Below are 15,014 nucleotides of genomic sequence, written 5' to 3'. Positions count from 1 at the left end.
CACTGTCCTGCAGTGCTGGTGGGAGAGTGAATTGCCATGACCTCTTTGGAAGGCAACTGACAATATTTACCAAGTGCACATACCTCTGACCCAGGGTATTCGAGATGATTCCCTGCAGCATAATCTGTTGTGGCAAAGATGGCAACAACCTAAAATGCCCATCAACAGAGACTGGTTAAATAATTATGGTGTATCTTCACCACGAAGTACTTTAGGCGTTACTGCTTCTTTATGCATAAAATAGCTCTGGAACTATACGTTAGAAACTGGTCACCCTGGTGGCCTCTGGGAGGGGACTGGGCTAAGGGGACAGGGATGGGAGGGACTTTTCATGTGCCTTCTATACCTGATGAATGTATACCCTACCTCCACCCACCACTCTGAATGAAGCAAAACAGTTTCCTGGTGGCAGAGAGTACACTAGTAGTTTTTAACATATTAGGAATCTTGAGATAAATCCTAACCAGAGTCCTGAGTTATGATGGGAATCATTTAGAGAAGTTCAGGAGTTGAAGGCCATCTCATGTTTCCCACTCACCTTTTCTCTCCACACAGAACACAAGGCATGAAGGAAGGGAAGGATAAGAGCAAGACAGCACAAAGAAGCCATGAAGCCAAGAACTTGTAGGACAGACACTTTATTAAGACTTGCTTGCAGTAAAACATTCAACCCTTTGACGTGTCCATTAGTTTGTTATTTTCTTTTTTGCTGGAGACCACAGCCTGATGCCCAAAAGCCTTTAGCCTCATCTTACGTCAGTCTAGTCAAAGGCTGCCTGTTTTATAGTTCAGCTAATTGAGAGTCAGGAAAATCTGGTCTTAACATCCCAAATTAAGGGCTGTAAGATTTGCAACCCATTTATATAAAGTGCTTATGTTCAGTGCAAAAAGGGCAGACTCAGAAGGGCAAGCAGATGCCAGGAAATGATGTTTTTTTCTGGGAGACAGATGCATTCTATGACTCAAAGCCACTTGTCACACTTCTCCGTAAAGGGGTCTAGTATTTTCTTTTCAGTCTCTCTCCTAAGAGGACCAAAACTTCGAATCTGACAGATGCTCTTACAGTTGTTTATTTTACTATTAAAAAAACCTGGTTCAGAGGGAAATCCACAGGGTTTCTAAGCACCAGAGATAGTGACTTTGTCTTCTAGCTCCCGTTTCTCTCAGCAGCAAACGTGAGATCAACAGGCTGAGCTCTGGCTGGTGGGAGGCTCGCAGCTGCGGAGCTTTCCTCACACCCCTCATTTGCAAATCCAAGTCATGGACTATGGCAGACCTTTCCCCAAACGCTGTCACATCTCTGGGGGGAAGACAGGCCAATGCTTATTAAAAGAGCACTTCACCTCGCTGCCCAACTGGACATGACCTATTTCACCATCCCCTGATTTAATTCTTCTTTTTTAAAAATAAATTTATTTATTTATGGCTGAGTTGGGTCTTTGTTGCTGTGCACGGGTTTTCTCTAGCTGAGGCGAGCGGGGGCTACTCTGTCGCGGTGCACGGCTTCTCATTGCAGTGGCTTCTCTTGTTGCAGAGCACGGGCTCTAGGCGTGCAGGCTTCAGTAGTTGTGGCTCGCGGGCTCTAGAGCGCAGGCTCAGTAGCTGTGGCACACGGGCTTAGCTGCTCCGTGGCATGTGGGATCTTCCTAGACCAGGGCTCGAACCTGTGTTCCCTGCATTGGCAGGAGGATTCTTAACCACTGAGCCACCAGGGAGGCCCCCCTTGTTTAATTCTTGTCCGCTGGCCCAACTTCAAAGTGAACCCGTGACTCCCTTTGTTAAGACAAAGAAGTGCACTGCCTTCTCAATGACCTTGGGTCTCTGCATGTCCGTCCTTCTGTTCCGAAGAGACTGAAGAGAAGCAGTAGGGAAGGGGAAGTGATTTCCTAACCAATTTAAGGGGCACATATAGGAAGGACTGTAACTCAAACAGGCAAAGTCTAGCCATTCAGTTCCAGGGTCTTGGCTACTGTTTCTCTCCCCAGACTCTCAAAGAGGAAGCTACTTTCTCTCACTTTGCATCAGGCATATTGACAAAAGCCAGTTCTTTGCTTGTAAACAACCCTCCTGCAATCCTGTTTGGAGAGGTTCCCTTTTCTCTCCCTGTGGATAAACGTCATGGCACCCCTCCTGCCCATGTGTAGGGCTCCAGACCCCATCACGTGTACAGGTAGCCACAGTTTTCAGATGCCAGCACCTGAGGACTTTTCTGTTCAGACCACCTTCCAAAGATTCATGGTAACTCTTGCGCTTGTGAGAGGAGAGACACTCAGAATGGTTTTATACCACAGGAAGCAACTGCCCTAAAGCCATCTCTGAATTTGGGGAAGGGAAGGAGGGAAAAAGAGGAAATCCTTTTGATGCTGCTCTATAATTCTCTGTTAAAACCCTTCTAGTCACGAGGAGCTACTGGAACGTCTCCACACAGAGGGAACTGTGTACAAACAGGATGAACCCGGGTTAAGAATCAAAAACGCGGGGAAGGTTTTTCAGACAGGCAGAAGTCTAAAGTAAAGTGCCTCTTTGCAGTGGGGGGAGAGTTTCAGTTGTTCAGAAATGCTTGGGCGTAAACATGAGCGCAAAGAGCGTGCACACCCACACACTCACTCTGAGGTAGAAAGAACTGGCCATCTCCAGACGAACACAGACTCCACAGTTTTACAGAAACATGGCACTTGTGTGAAAGGTCCTGTCTTTGCCCAGGATGGCAAGTCGGGTCCAATTCCAGCTCTTTCCCACCTGGGGTGGAGCCAGGGAAGTCCCGTCCCACAGGAGGAAAGAGCTGGAAGCATGCCCATCACTCCCCTCCCACAGCTGTCAGGCCCCACAGCCCAGGGTCACTTCCTGGAGCCCGAGCCGTGGGCACCCCGGCTGTGGCTTGTCAGAAGCCACTGGGAACAGATGTCTTGCACTACTGCGTCCCCACTGCTCTTGGCGGCCTGCTGCACCTGCTGGACGAGGACCGCGGCCCGTGAGTGTTCTTGCTTCACGGCGATCAAGTAGGCAGAACGCAGCTTGCAACACGTCAGGTAGGCCTGAACCTGCCAGTTGGGTGTAAGAAACAGTGGGAAGGAAACCGTCACTGACAAGTCACCAACAGGCACACAGAGAGCTCATGCAGATGAGATACCACTTCTCACCTACCAATCAATAATTGGGTTCTTGGGCTTCCCTGGTGGCACAGTGGTTGAGAATCTGCCTGCCAATGCCGGAGACGCGGGTTCAAGCCCTGGTCTGGGAAGATCCCACATGCCACGGAGCAACTGGGTCCGTGAGCCACAACTACTGAGCCTGCGCAACTGGAGGCTGTGCTCCGCAACAAGAGAGGCCACGACGGTGAGGGGCCCGCGTACCGCGATGAAGAGTGGCCCCCGCTCGCCGCAACTAGAGAAAGCCCTCGCACAGAAACGAAGACCCAACACAGCCAAAAATAAACAAATAAATAAATAAATAAATAAATTAGTTAATTAAAAAGAAAAAGATACTCTGTCAAAATAGATTAGAGGCTATTAGGGAAAAAATAATTGGGTTCTTGCCTTTTATTACACTACGGCCACTCTTTAAATATTACACTGTGTTATTTTATAGTGTAAAAAGTTAATACAAATAAGCTAAGAATTTCAAAAAGAAGGAGGTAGGCAGGCAGAGTCTGGCCTCTAACCACTCCCTCCAAGGCCCTCCTCACTCTCCTGGGCTCTCCAGCTTCCTCCTGGCCTCACTGCCGACAAACTGTGGTTTTGTAGTTATTTGGCCGATGATTTGATTGATGACTGCCTCCTTGGCTAGGACGGCAGGAATAGTGTCTGCTTTTTCTAACCATTCCTGGTGCCTAGCACAGTGTCTGGCATACAGGTGTTCAATGAATATGCATGAAGTGAATGAGTGAATGAATGAGCCATCATACCTCCCCCCTACAATGGGCACAGAGAGCCCCTTTCTCTGTTTTCTGTTTCTGACCTGCTGAAGTAAAAATCTTTTAACAGGAAATGTTGGTAAGAAAACGCACACAATTAGAAAATCTCTAAATAAGGCGTGACCCCAGGTTGATCTGACTTGCAGTTTGGCACAGAGGCAGCTCAGTTTCCTACATTCAGGACACCTTCCAGCTCAGGAATGCCCAGCTGGGTGGAGACGAGAGCCCCTGCCTTCCCTGGTCACGACCTCACCAGCACCTCCCTGGTTAGCCAGGGTTCCAGGCCAGCGAACAGCAAGGCCCAGGTGAGTTGCCTCAGAGCTCCCGCCAGCAGCTGCCTTTCTGCCGTGACAGTCCTTCTGGTGGTTGGAGGGGACTCTTCTCTCTTGATGTTTCAATGCTCCATCTTCTTTTTTTACCTTGGTCACTAAAGTCTTCCTTTCCTACGCTCATTTATAGATAATCGCCTACAGCTAGAAGACATGTTCTGACATGTCTGAGCTCACTGAAGTGATCAAGTCCTGCAGTATGGTTATCTACCTGCTGCCCTAGGACATTCGCTTCACCCAGGCCCTCAGGTCCGCTTGGTACCAGTGTACGTTAAACAGAATATCACAAGTTGGCAGGCAAAATTCCTACCTAGAGGAGGAGGGCATTTTTCCAGAAAGTCTGGCATAGAAACTGAACGAAGCTGTTTTTTGGCAAGATCCTGTGACCTGAGATCACGTAAGTGTGTTAGAACAGCTGCTGTCAGAAAAAAACTGAAAAGGTAATAACGACGGTATAGCTTTCAGTGTCTATCTTTCCCAGGCACAAAGTCTCTGTCCTACAGAGCAGGAGGATCACTGAAGGCTTGGAAAAGAACCATAGTCGGAGAATCAAGAAACCTGGGTGTCTGGCCTGGCTGTCGGGTTCTCATTTTGATTCTAGAAAAGTAATTTTCCACATTTCAGGATGTCAGAATTCCATCCTTTCCACAGGATCTCATCAGGATGTTGCAGAATTAAGTGAAGAAATGTTAAGAACAGCTTCTCCCTAACCTCAAATGAAAAGTGCCCTGCAAATTCAGTCCAGGGATTAGCAATACCGCCATGGGGGGGCAGCAATGTGGTTGCGTAAGAAGCTGTTTGCCTAACATTAGTTTTCTTCACAAGGGACTCAGCTGCCAGATCATTCTGCTGCTAGTGGCCAGGGCAGGCTGGCTTGGCTTTCTCCTGCCTCTCTTGGCCTGTGGGCCTTCCTCCAGATGGCAGGTGGATTGAACCTGCGGTGATCTACAAACAGGAGCAACTGGCATGCTTCACAAAGGTTCACCGATTTCCTACTCAACAGGAAGAGCTTGCAGGCCCCAGGGGCAAGGCCTGTTCTGGAGACTGAAGCACCAATAGACATTGTTGGTCAAAGGGTTGGGTGGGTTTTTTCTTTACTGTAGAGGGTACACTTGTTCCTCCAGGATAAAGAGATGCCTGCTCACTCTGAGAACCTCATGCAGTGAGTCCATCTGAAGATGAAAGTGAGGATTTCCTAGGGCTCTGAGAGAAAACCTCCATAGGAAATGGAGAGTTGAGAGCAGCCTAGGATATGTGTGTCTTGGGGGATAAAGAAATGGGAGGGCAAAGGCTCATGTGGTCAGGCTTCTCATGTTCCCCACCTATTCCCTCCCGTCTACGCCCCTATCTGGGTCTCAGCCCCACCTCTGATAACAGAGAGGCTGAGATACAGGTTGAATGGTAGCGAGCAAAGGATAAAGGTGAAAAGGCAAGTCCAAAGTGCTGTCCCCGAGCACTACTAGGTGTAGGGACAGTTCTGCTCACCTTGCTGTCATCACTGTGCATCGCCTGGATCAGGCCCTCCAGCTCCTGCGCAGAACAGAGACACAGTAGTCACGAGATGAAGGGGTCCCCAGCGTGGGAGCCGGGGCCCCACCCAGCCTCAGCCCAGCCGTTCTGACTCAGGGTGGGGATGCCTGCCTGACCCTTCTCTACAAACTCATCTCCTGGGAATTCCCAGGCGGTCCAAAGGTTAGGACCCCATGCTTTCACTGCCGAGGGCCCAGGTTCAATAGCTGGTCGGGGAACTAAGATCCCACAAAGCTGCGTGGCACGGCCAAAAACCCCACAAAAACCAAACTCAACTCCTGCTATAAGAGCAACAGAGGAAAGCTAATGATATCGCTAAGCTTGGGAATCTGAGAAGCAACAGCAAACAAGAGGCCTGTCCTTGGCCTTCAATAGAGGATGTGGGGCTTCCTTGGTGGCACAGTGGTTAAGAATCTGCCTACGAAGGCAGGGAACACGGGTTCGAGCCCTGGTCTGGGAGGATCCCACATGCTGCGGAGCAACTAAGCCCGTGCGCCACAACTACTGAGCCTGCACTCTACAGCCTGCGAGCCATAACTACTGAAGCCCGCACGCCTAGAGCCTGTGCTCTGCAACAAGAGAAGCCACCGCAGTGAGAAGCCCGTGCACCGCAAAGTAGGGTAGCCCCAGCTCGCCACAACCAGAGAAAAACCCACGTGCAGCAACAAAGACCCAACGCAGCCAAAAATAAAATAAATAAAATAAATTTATTAAAAAAAAAAAAGAAAGGATGTGGCTTTGTTCACCCCACTAGAAAGCCATCGGGGGACAGTTTTGCAGGCGACATGCTTCAAAGGCCACCTGCAGGCCCACGATGACCTCCTCTACAATCACAGGGAGAAACTCAACTCTGTCTGTCCGCAGACACTTCCGGGTGCCAACAGCATCAGACGATGGGAAGCTGGGGGACGGCCTCTGGATTTGGTGGTTATCACCATGAACTTTCTTGCCAGGGAAGGGTTGATTAGTGAGGCCATCATTACAGAGGCGTCAGAAAGACAAAGGGATCTTGTAGAGTTTCAGGTACAGTAAGTATGGGGAAAATAAAAATAAAGAGGGGGATGTGAAGACACTGAAATAGATAGAGGAGCTGAGAGGTCTGGGGGTGGGCGCACCTGGGGTGGAATTCTCTTGAATGCTTCCAAGCAGTTGAGGAGAATGGTGTCCCTGTCACTTTTGGCTGCCATGCCTGACTCGCTGACACATTTGAGCAGCTGTCGTATCTCACTGTACTTCTCCCTCTCCACCAACTGCCGGGCGGCTTTGCAGTAGGTTGCGGCAGCGTCCAGCTGGAAGTCCTAGAACAGAACATGGGGTGATGGGTGTAGGGAGGCAGGGATGCCAATGGCGGGAAGGAAGGTGACATTTACAGAGCTCCCATTGGGCTTGGGGTAGACAAGACGGTAGTCCCAATAGAGAACATACATAAACAATCAGCAAAAAGTTCTTCTTTTGGAGTTCGGCAGACATTTAGGAAGCATCCATAAAAATCGTAACTTTGATATCTACACTGGTACATCTCACTTGCTGCCATGTCACTTTCTGAAAATATTCTAATCAAATGCCCAAGACCAGTTCATTCTCTCTCTAACGAGTCACCTTTCTCTTGGAAAATGGATGTTGGGGGCTGATATTGGCTGCCCTGGACACTTGGTGCTCTGTTAAGACATGCCTTGGTGTTAGAAACAGACCAGTTCACCAAAAGACTGATTTGCTAGAAACTACCAAATAAACATTTTGTTGCCTTGGGGTCTTTGTTCAACATGGAAAATGGTGGGAAGAAAGAAATCTGTCAGATTGTTTGTTGTCTTTTTTTTTTTCCTTCCTTTTCTTTTTCTTGTGGTACGCAGGCCTCTCACTGTTGTGGCCTCTCCCTTTGCGGAGCACAGGCTCCGGACGCACAGGCTCAGCGGCCATGGCTCACGGGCCCAGCTGCTCCGCGGCATGTGGGATCCTCCCGGACCAGGGCACGAACCCGCGTCCCCTGCATCGGCAGGCGGACTCTCAACCACTGCGCCACCAGGGAAGCCCCTGTTTGTTGTCTTTGATCATTTAGACGCACACTGCGTGAAGACCGTGCCTGCCTGGAGGGTGATGGGCCCCAGCGTGCCTGCGTGTCACTGTGTGGTGGGGAGTGGTCTGGCTTTTCATGGTTTGGGCGCCCTGCTCCATCCTCTGCTCCAGTGCCACAGCTGTACCCGTGTCCTTGTATCACAAGCAACAGGAAATGTATGCCTCGAGCCGGCTCCTGGGCAGTAGGATGGAGGGGCAGCTCTTGCGGCCAGTGGCCCCTCCCCCTGACTAGGACCCCCGCACCTCAGCCCCTCTGCCACCTCCTCCAGCCACGCTCCCCCGCAATGAGGACAGCTGTGTGGAACTCTCCTAGACCTCGTTTCGGGTAGTTATTTGATAGCTTTCGATGAACTCGTCATTGGTTGCTTGGCTTTTGGCAAAGTGGCCTACGGTCTTGAATTTGACCCAGTTCTGTAACAGCCCTCTTGTTGATTTCATCCTTGATGTACGTGTAAATCTGCTTTCCTTGGGATAAAAATTTTCTGAAGAATGATCTCTCACAGAACTGTGGTCATGTGCTGATCGCCCTCGGTATAATCCTGAGTAATCTGAGTCATACCTGCAGAACACGGAATGCAATTCCAAAACCATCTTCTACATTTTTCCCTCCTAGCATGACCTGAAAATGAGAGGGAAACATGCTTAAAGAAGCAAGAATTACTGGAGCAGCCCCTCAATCAAGAACGAGGTCCTCATTCATTCATTTATTCAACAAATATTTGTGGAGGCTCTACTGAGTGCAGGCACTAGCGATACAAGGGTAATCAAACCGGACTCGATCTCCAGCCTTCCCGGGGCTCTCATTCCATCGGGGAGGCAGCCATCAAAAGAATGACTGAAATGATGATAACTAGACGATGACACGTGTGATAGGCGCTCTGAGAGAGAACAGCCTGCCGGAGGTCTGACACATCGTGCATACCTTGCAGGCAACATCCATTTTCATGTGGTTGTTTCCAAACAGGGTTGGCAGAGGCAAGGGGGTGATCTGAGAGGTCCCAGCACTTTCGCAGCGATGTAAGAACCTGGTCACTTCCATCTGCAGCTGAAGTGTGTTCATGTGCCTACGGTGACAGGAGATGCACAGTCTAGCCTCAGGAGGGGCCTCAGGAGTAACTAGGGCCAGGTGACTGAGAAATCATAATAGGATGGCAACGGAAAAGGCAGAAGAAAGGATGTGGGGGGAAAAGAGATCCAAAATACCCTCTGAGCAGTTACGACGAGGCGAAAGCAGCTGATGAGTGTTTATGGAGCACGGTGTGCTACTAACAATGAAAGTGGTTGAGAGAGACATGAACACTGCCCTCCAGAGTGCAGAGGCTAGAGGAGAGGTGGATAACGAACAGACACGTCAAGTATCTAGCGATTGGGACTGTGAAGGAATAAACAGTAGCGGTGGAGCATTTACTCCAGATGTTGTGTTCTCAGCAAAAAGGCTGAGAGGAGGGAAGGACTAGGGGTGCTGAGGAACCCCCTGGAGGCCAGGGTGCCTGACGCGCCACAAGAAAGGAGAGAGTAGCATGAGGTAAGGTGGAGATGCAGGCAGGGGCCACATCACCCAGGACCTCTTTTGCCTCTTGTAAGGGGGAGGGGCTTAGTCTGACTGTCACATGTGATCCCAGTCCCCTCCCCTCCCCTACTTCCCTCTTCTCCTACAGGCTCCTCTGGAGGCTTTCCAGGCTTGTACCGGACAGTGTCATCCAGCAATGATTCCTGTTAGGTATGGGCGTGTATGTGTTTGTTTCCCAAGAGTTCAGAGATGGGCAAGAGGAGCTGCATCACCGACAGACCCTCGGTTCCAGCCTTTCTGCCCCGCCCCAACTGTTCCCTGAACCCCAAGTTACCTTGACACATCAGCTGCCATCATCTTCTTTCGGAAGAAGGTGGTTTTCTTCCTTCCAGTACGGCGGGAGGTTTCTTGGAGGTAGATCTTCAGGTGGTCCTTGGCCTTAAGCAGCCAAGAGAGCTTCTCTCCCAGCTCAGTATATGTCTTCGCATTGTGACTGAAGAACCGAATACAGGTCATGGCGGCCCGGATGTGGTCCTGGAAGCGGAAAATGAATGTTCAGATCAAAGGAGGTTTGGAGGGTGGGGGTGTGAGGAGAACTCTGATCTGACTTCCCCCCATGAAGCCTGGCTGCCAGCACCCTTTCCCTCAGAGGCCCAAGAGATCCGAAAGTGAACTGACGGGCTGGGACCTTAGGTAGGATGTTATTCCACCACAAAAGAGATCTTTAAAAAGGAGACTTCTGATTCTCCATTTGACTTGCCTTCACTTTCACTCTGGCGTTGAATAAGCCAATTTCTCTGTGATTTAGTGTTGGCCACCCTCAGACAGATCGGAAGAAACATGATCCCTCTCCTTTCATGCATCTTCTCTAAAAACACTTCTCCTTCATTCCTTATGAATTCTGCATTCATGCCCCATGTTTATCTTGAAACTACCATATCCCTCTTGTTTATCTTTACATTCCCTGAATTCTGAAGAGTGCTATTACTGACAAGATTAAAGTCTGCCTCTTTAGGATGAGAATGGAAATCCTGATATCATGTAAGAATGCTAGAGAGTAACATGGATTTGCTGTAGGCTTAGTCAAGGAGCAAGGCCAGGAACAAAAACGACAGGCTTGTTCCCTCATCCTGCACAGTCTCCCCACGTGACAGGCCAACAGGGACAGAGGTAGAAGGCAGGATGGGGCTGCTGTTACCTTCATAAACTGCTGAAGCTCATACAGAATGTGGTAATAGTTCTTCTTCTGTAAATGGTGGCAGGCGGCAATCAAGTACTTTCCCCAGCTTTCCAAGGTCGGATCAATAGATTCTAGCAAGTTTTCTAAAACGTGTAGCTTCCCACTTTTATAGCTTGGCTGGAAAATGCCTTCTATGAAGATTTCTGGGGGACTCTCCTGGAGCAGGGCAAAGCAAAAAGTCAGAAGTCTTGAGCCTGGTCCTGGCACTGTCTGGGCCCCATCCGGAGCTTCCTTCCACTCACAGCCCTTCAGCATCCTCCCACAGCGGTGCGGCTTATCTTGTTGCACATCACAGATAGAACCCTTTGAGAATCCTGCTCCGGTGACTGCTCCCCTTCTCTCTTTCTCCATACAGAAAAGCCCCTTGACAGAGTTATCTGCACCCCCTGTCTCCAGTTCCTCTCCGGTGACTGTCTCCTGAACTCACTCACATCTAGCTTTTGCACCTATAACTCCATTGCAACTGCCCCTGAGGTCACCAATGACCTCTATGTTGTTAAATCTAAAATTCTTAGTCCTTGTTTTCCACCTGCTCTGTCAACAGCTTTTTTTTTTTTTGGCTGTACGCGGGCCTCTCACTGTTGTGGCCTCTCCCGTTGCGGAGCACAGGCACCGGACGCGCAGGCCCAGCGGCCATGGCTCACGGGCCCAGCCGCTCCGCGGCATGTGGGATCCTCCCGGACCGGGGCACAAACCCGTGTCCCCTGCATCGGCAGGCGGACTCTCAACCACTGCGCCACCAGGGAAGCCCATGTCAACAGCTTTTGATACAGCTGATGGCTTCTTCCTTGAAAATTTTTCTTTATTTGGCCCCCAGGATACCACCCCCACCAGGTTTTCTTTCTACTTCTCTGGCTACGCCTTCTCAGTCTCCTTTGCTGATTCCTCCTAATCTCTCCAGGGCTTAGGAGGGAGCTGTTCTCTTTTCTTTCTTTTTTGGCTGCGTTGGGTTTTTTGGCTGCGCCTGGGCTTTCTCTCTAGTTGCGGCGAGCGCGGTCTACTCTTTGACGGGTGCGCGGGCTTCTCATTGTGGTGGCTTCTCTTGTTGTGGAGCGTGGGCTCTAGGCGTGAAGGCTTCAGTAGTTGCAGCACCTGGGCTCAGTACTGGTGCCTCGCATGGGCTTAGTTGCTCCGTGGCATGTGGGATCTTCCCGGACCAGGGATTGAACCCGTGTCCCCTGCATGGGCAGGTGGATTCTTAACCGCTGCACCACCAGAGAAGTCCCTGTCCTCTTTTCTTTACTCACTCTTTTGATTCCATAAGTCTTAGGGCTTTAAATTTATCTATCTGCTGATTGTGTCTAAATCTCTATTCCCAGCCTGTTTATTCTTTCTGAACTCCAGAATTGTATACCTAACTTATACCCAACTGCCGACACAAAAAGTCCTCTTTGGTATCTAGAGAACAATACATATTGATATAAAACTGCACTCCTGATTGTTTCTTCCCAATCTGCTCTTTCTGCAGTCTTCCCCTTCTCAGATGGCAATTTTGTTCTTCTATTTGTTCAGGCCAAAAACCTTAGCCATCTTTTTCTTACACCACAACATAAAAGTCATTAGCAAATTCTATTGGCTCCACCTCAAAATACATACAGAATCTGTATGTAGCTGACCACTTCTCACCACCTCCATATAACATCCTGGTCCAAGTCATCATCACCACTTGCCCGGAGGATTGCAATGGCCTCCTCCCTGGTCTACCATCTTCCACTCCTGCCTCTTTTTTGACTAATGCCAACCAATCAACCTGAGTGATGCGGTTAAAACATAAGTCAGATCATGTTACTTCTCTGCTCAGAATCTTCCAATGGTTTTCCTTCTCAGTCAGCACAAAGCCCAAGTCCTCATAATGTCTACAAGGCTCTATATGATCTAGGCCCTGTTAGCTTTCTGACCTTATCTGCTACCACCCTTTCCCCAGCTTACTCTGCTCAAGCTGCCCTGGCCTTTGCCCTTGCTACTCCCTCCACCTGGACCGTGCTTCCTCCACAATCTGCACAGTTCGTTCCCCACCTACTTTAGGCCTTTACTCAGATGTCATCTGTCCTGGGCACCCTGTCTAAAATTACACAATCCGTCCCTTCCCTCTCCCCCACTTTACTCTTCTTATTAATCATCACCTACACTATATATCTTATTTACCTTGTTTATTGTCTCTCTCCCTACTATAATGTAAGTTTTATAGAGCAACTATTTTTGTCTGCTTTTTTTTCCTTCACTGTTGTGAGGAATAGTCCTTGGCTATTTAATAACTATTTCTTCGATGAATTAATAAATGATAAATATCATAGACCAACTCATCAGGAAAGTGCAAACACATACTAATCTGCTCACTTCTGAAGTTCATCTGTGGTTCAGAGACCGTGAGTCATAAACCCCCATTCCACAGTCATAGAAAAGAAAACCATTTGGCCATTCAACCCCTTAAGAACTTCCATTTTGGGACCTCCCTGGTGGCACAGTGGTTAAGAATCCGGCCGCCAATGCAGGGGACACGGGTTCAATCCCTGGTCCAGGAAGATCCCACATGCCGCGGAGTAACTAAGCCTGTACGCCACAACTACTGAGCCTGCGCTCTAGAGCCCGCGAGCCTCAACTACTGAAGACCTCATGCCTAGAGCCCGTGCTCCGCAACAAGAGAAGCCATCGCAATGAGAAGCCCACTCGCTGCAACGAAGAGTAGCCCCCGTTCTCCGCAACTAGAGAAAGCCTGCGTGCAGCAACGAAAGGAAGACCCAACACAGCCAAAAAAAAAAAAAGAACTTCCATTTCATCCATTCATCTATCCACTCATTCATTCATAACTGGCACCAGGCCAGATGCTTGAAGACACCAGGTAAGGTAAATATGGGCCTTCTCGCTCCAGATGCGAAGACACAATTGTAAACAAATAGTTGCAATCCAGTGGGATAAATGCAATAACAGAGTTATGTTCTAGGTATAGTGATGGTTTATAGGAAGAGGTGAATGCTCAATACAGAGGGTCTGGAAGGATAAACAGGAGTTTCCAAGAAAACAAGGAGGGGCAGGGCATTACAGGTACGGGGAAACAGCAATGCAGACTCATGGAAGTAAGAAAGGACATGGTACAATCAGGAAAATTTAAGTAATTTGGCAAGTCTGGAATATAGAGCATAGATAGGATTTGCAGTGAAAATAAACTGGAGAAATAAGGGGGCCTGATACTACTGTTGGGTCCTGCATTCATGCTAAGGAATTTGGACTTCATCTTGTGGCCACGAGGATCCACCGAAGGCCTTTTAGAGAGAGGAATAACATGAATTAAGAATAACATAAATAACATGTACTATGTTTTAGAAAGCTCACTCTGGGGCAGTGTGGTGGGTAAGGGGTGAAAAGGCAGGGAATGAGGCTAGGAACACCACATCTTCCATGCTCTAGGCATTTGGTCCTAGTTTTCACAATGTTTTTTTCTGTCGTTCTCCACCTGCTTGAGAAGGTAAGATACTTCAGTTCAAGGGTAGTTGTGATTACAGGAGATAAAAAGTAGCCTTCTTTCCTAGCTCTGACTAATGTAAAGCAGGAGCAATGCTGTCGTCAGCTTATACCAAAATAAGTAAGTAAGCAGCTTAACCCTCTGGAGTGGTCATCAGTTAGAAGAAACAGAACCGGGTGAGGTGAAGTAGCTTTACCTCAAAACTCTTTTGGAAACTGAGGAAAAGGAAACAGGTTAGCAATTAAATGCCAAATAATATAACTTTTACAATACTCTTGACACCCGGTTAAGACACAGTAGCTAAGGCAGTAGTGAAAACATTTCCCTTTCGCTGTCCTGTAGGGGTATCGTTACCACGACCCTGTACTGTTGACCCACTTGGAGAAATCCTAGAAGATACGCCTATTTGTAAACTTTCAATGGCTGTCATTTTGGATGAAGGCAGCAGATTGGAATTAAAGCATACCTCAAGCTCCCTTAATTTTATATGAAATTTGGTAGTAATCAGTCAATTCCTCAGAAAAATTTCATGGGACTTTCAGATAAAAAAGAGAAGGCCAAAGAGTCAAGGTGAAACAGAGTCCTGACTTGGCTTAACAATGGCTCCAAAGAAATAATGCACTTCAGGGGTGCCTTTGCCCCCGGTGGGAGGAGGGCAGAGGATGTCAGAGGAAAAAAAGGAGGGCACACTCTCCTTCTATGAGATACTTGTGGCCCAAATTTAGGATCTGGCTCAGGGGTGCTTCCTGGCCTTTGTGGTGACAACCCTGAGTGGACGAGCAGTGGGGTCAGCAGCAGGATGCAGCCCAGAGCAGGTGGGAAGTGTGTGGAAACAGAGAGGTTAGGCAATTTGCTCAAGGTCACACTACTTATACCAAGCATCTCATTCCAGAGACCATGCTCTCAGCTATTCCTTGGTTCTGCTAAATGTTCTGGGAGAAGGGATGAAATTTGTCACT

The 15,014-nt window shown here is 48.8% G+C and overlaps 1 protein-coding gene across 5 annotated transcripts in view; it reads right to left on the bottom strand.

Annotated features, from left to right (window-relative positions):
• Positions 1-637: 637 nt before the first annotated feature.
• ZFYVE26 (zinc finger FYVE-type containing 26) overlaps positions 638-15,014 on the bottom strand; it is a 65,151-nt gene continuing 50,774 nt past the window's right edge. For 3 of the 5 annotated variants that reach the window (XM_060095946.1, XM_060095947.1, XM_060095948.1), the window contains exons 36-42: positions 10,554-10,751; positions 9,690-9,889; positions 8,768-8,909; positions 8,405-8,464; positions 6,888-7,070; positions 5,728-5,772; positions 638-3,041 (exon numbers count right to left, since the gene is read on the bottom strand). In XM_060095946.1, coding sequence (XP_059951929.1) covers positions 2,838-3,041; positions 5,728-5,772; positions 6,888-7,070; positions 8,405-8,464; positions 8,768-8,909; positions 9,690-9,889; positions 10,554-10,751 — 1,032 coding nt within the window. In that variant the 3' untranslated portion in view covers positions 638-2,837. Of the gene's footprint in view, positions 3,042-3,272; positions 3,385-4,232; positions 4,840-5,727; positions 5,773-6,887; positions 7,071-8,404; positions 8,465-8,767; positions 8,910-9,689; positions 9,890-10,553; positions 10,752-15,014 lie in introns of those variants that run through there. The other 2 variants (XM_060095949.1, XM_060095950.1) reach the window with 2 other exon arrangements.

The sequence above is a fragment of the Mesoplodon densirostris genome, chromosome 4 (assembly GCF_025265405.1).
Source record: "Mesoplodon densirostris isolate mMesDen1 chromosome 4, mMesDen1 primary haplotype, whole genome shotgun sequence".
NCBI classification, from domain to species: Eukaryota; Metazoa; Chordata; class Mammalia; order Artiodactyla; family Ziphiidae; genus Mesoplodon; species Mesoplodon densirostris.
The sequence above is the reverse complement of the archived record's forward strand: the minus strand, read 5'-3'. Positions and strand labels throughout refer to the sequence as shown.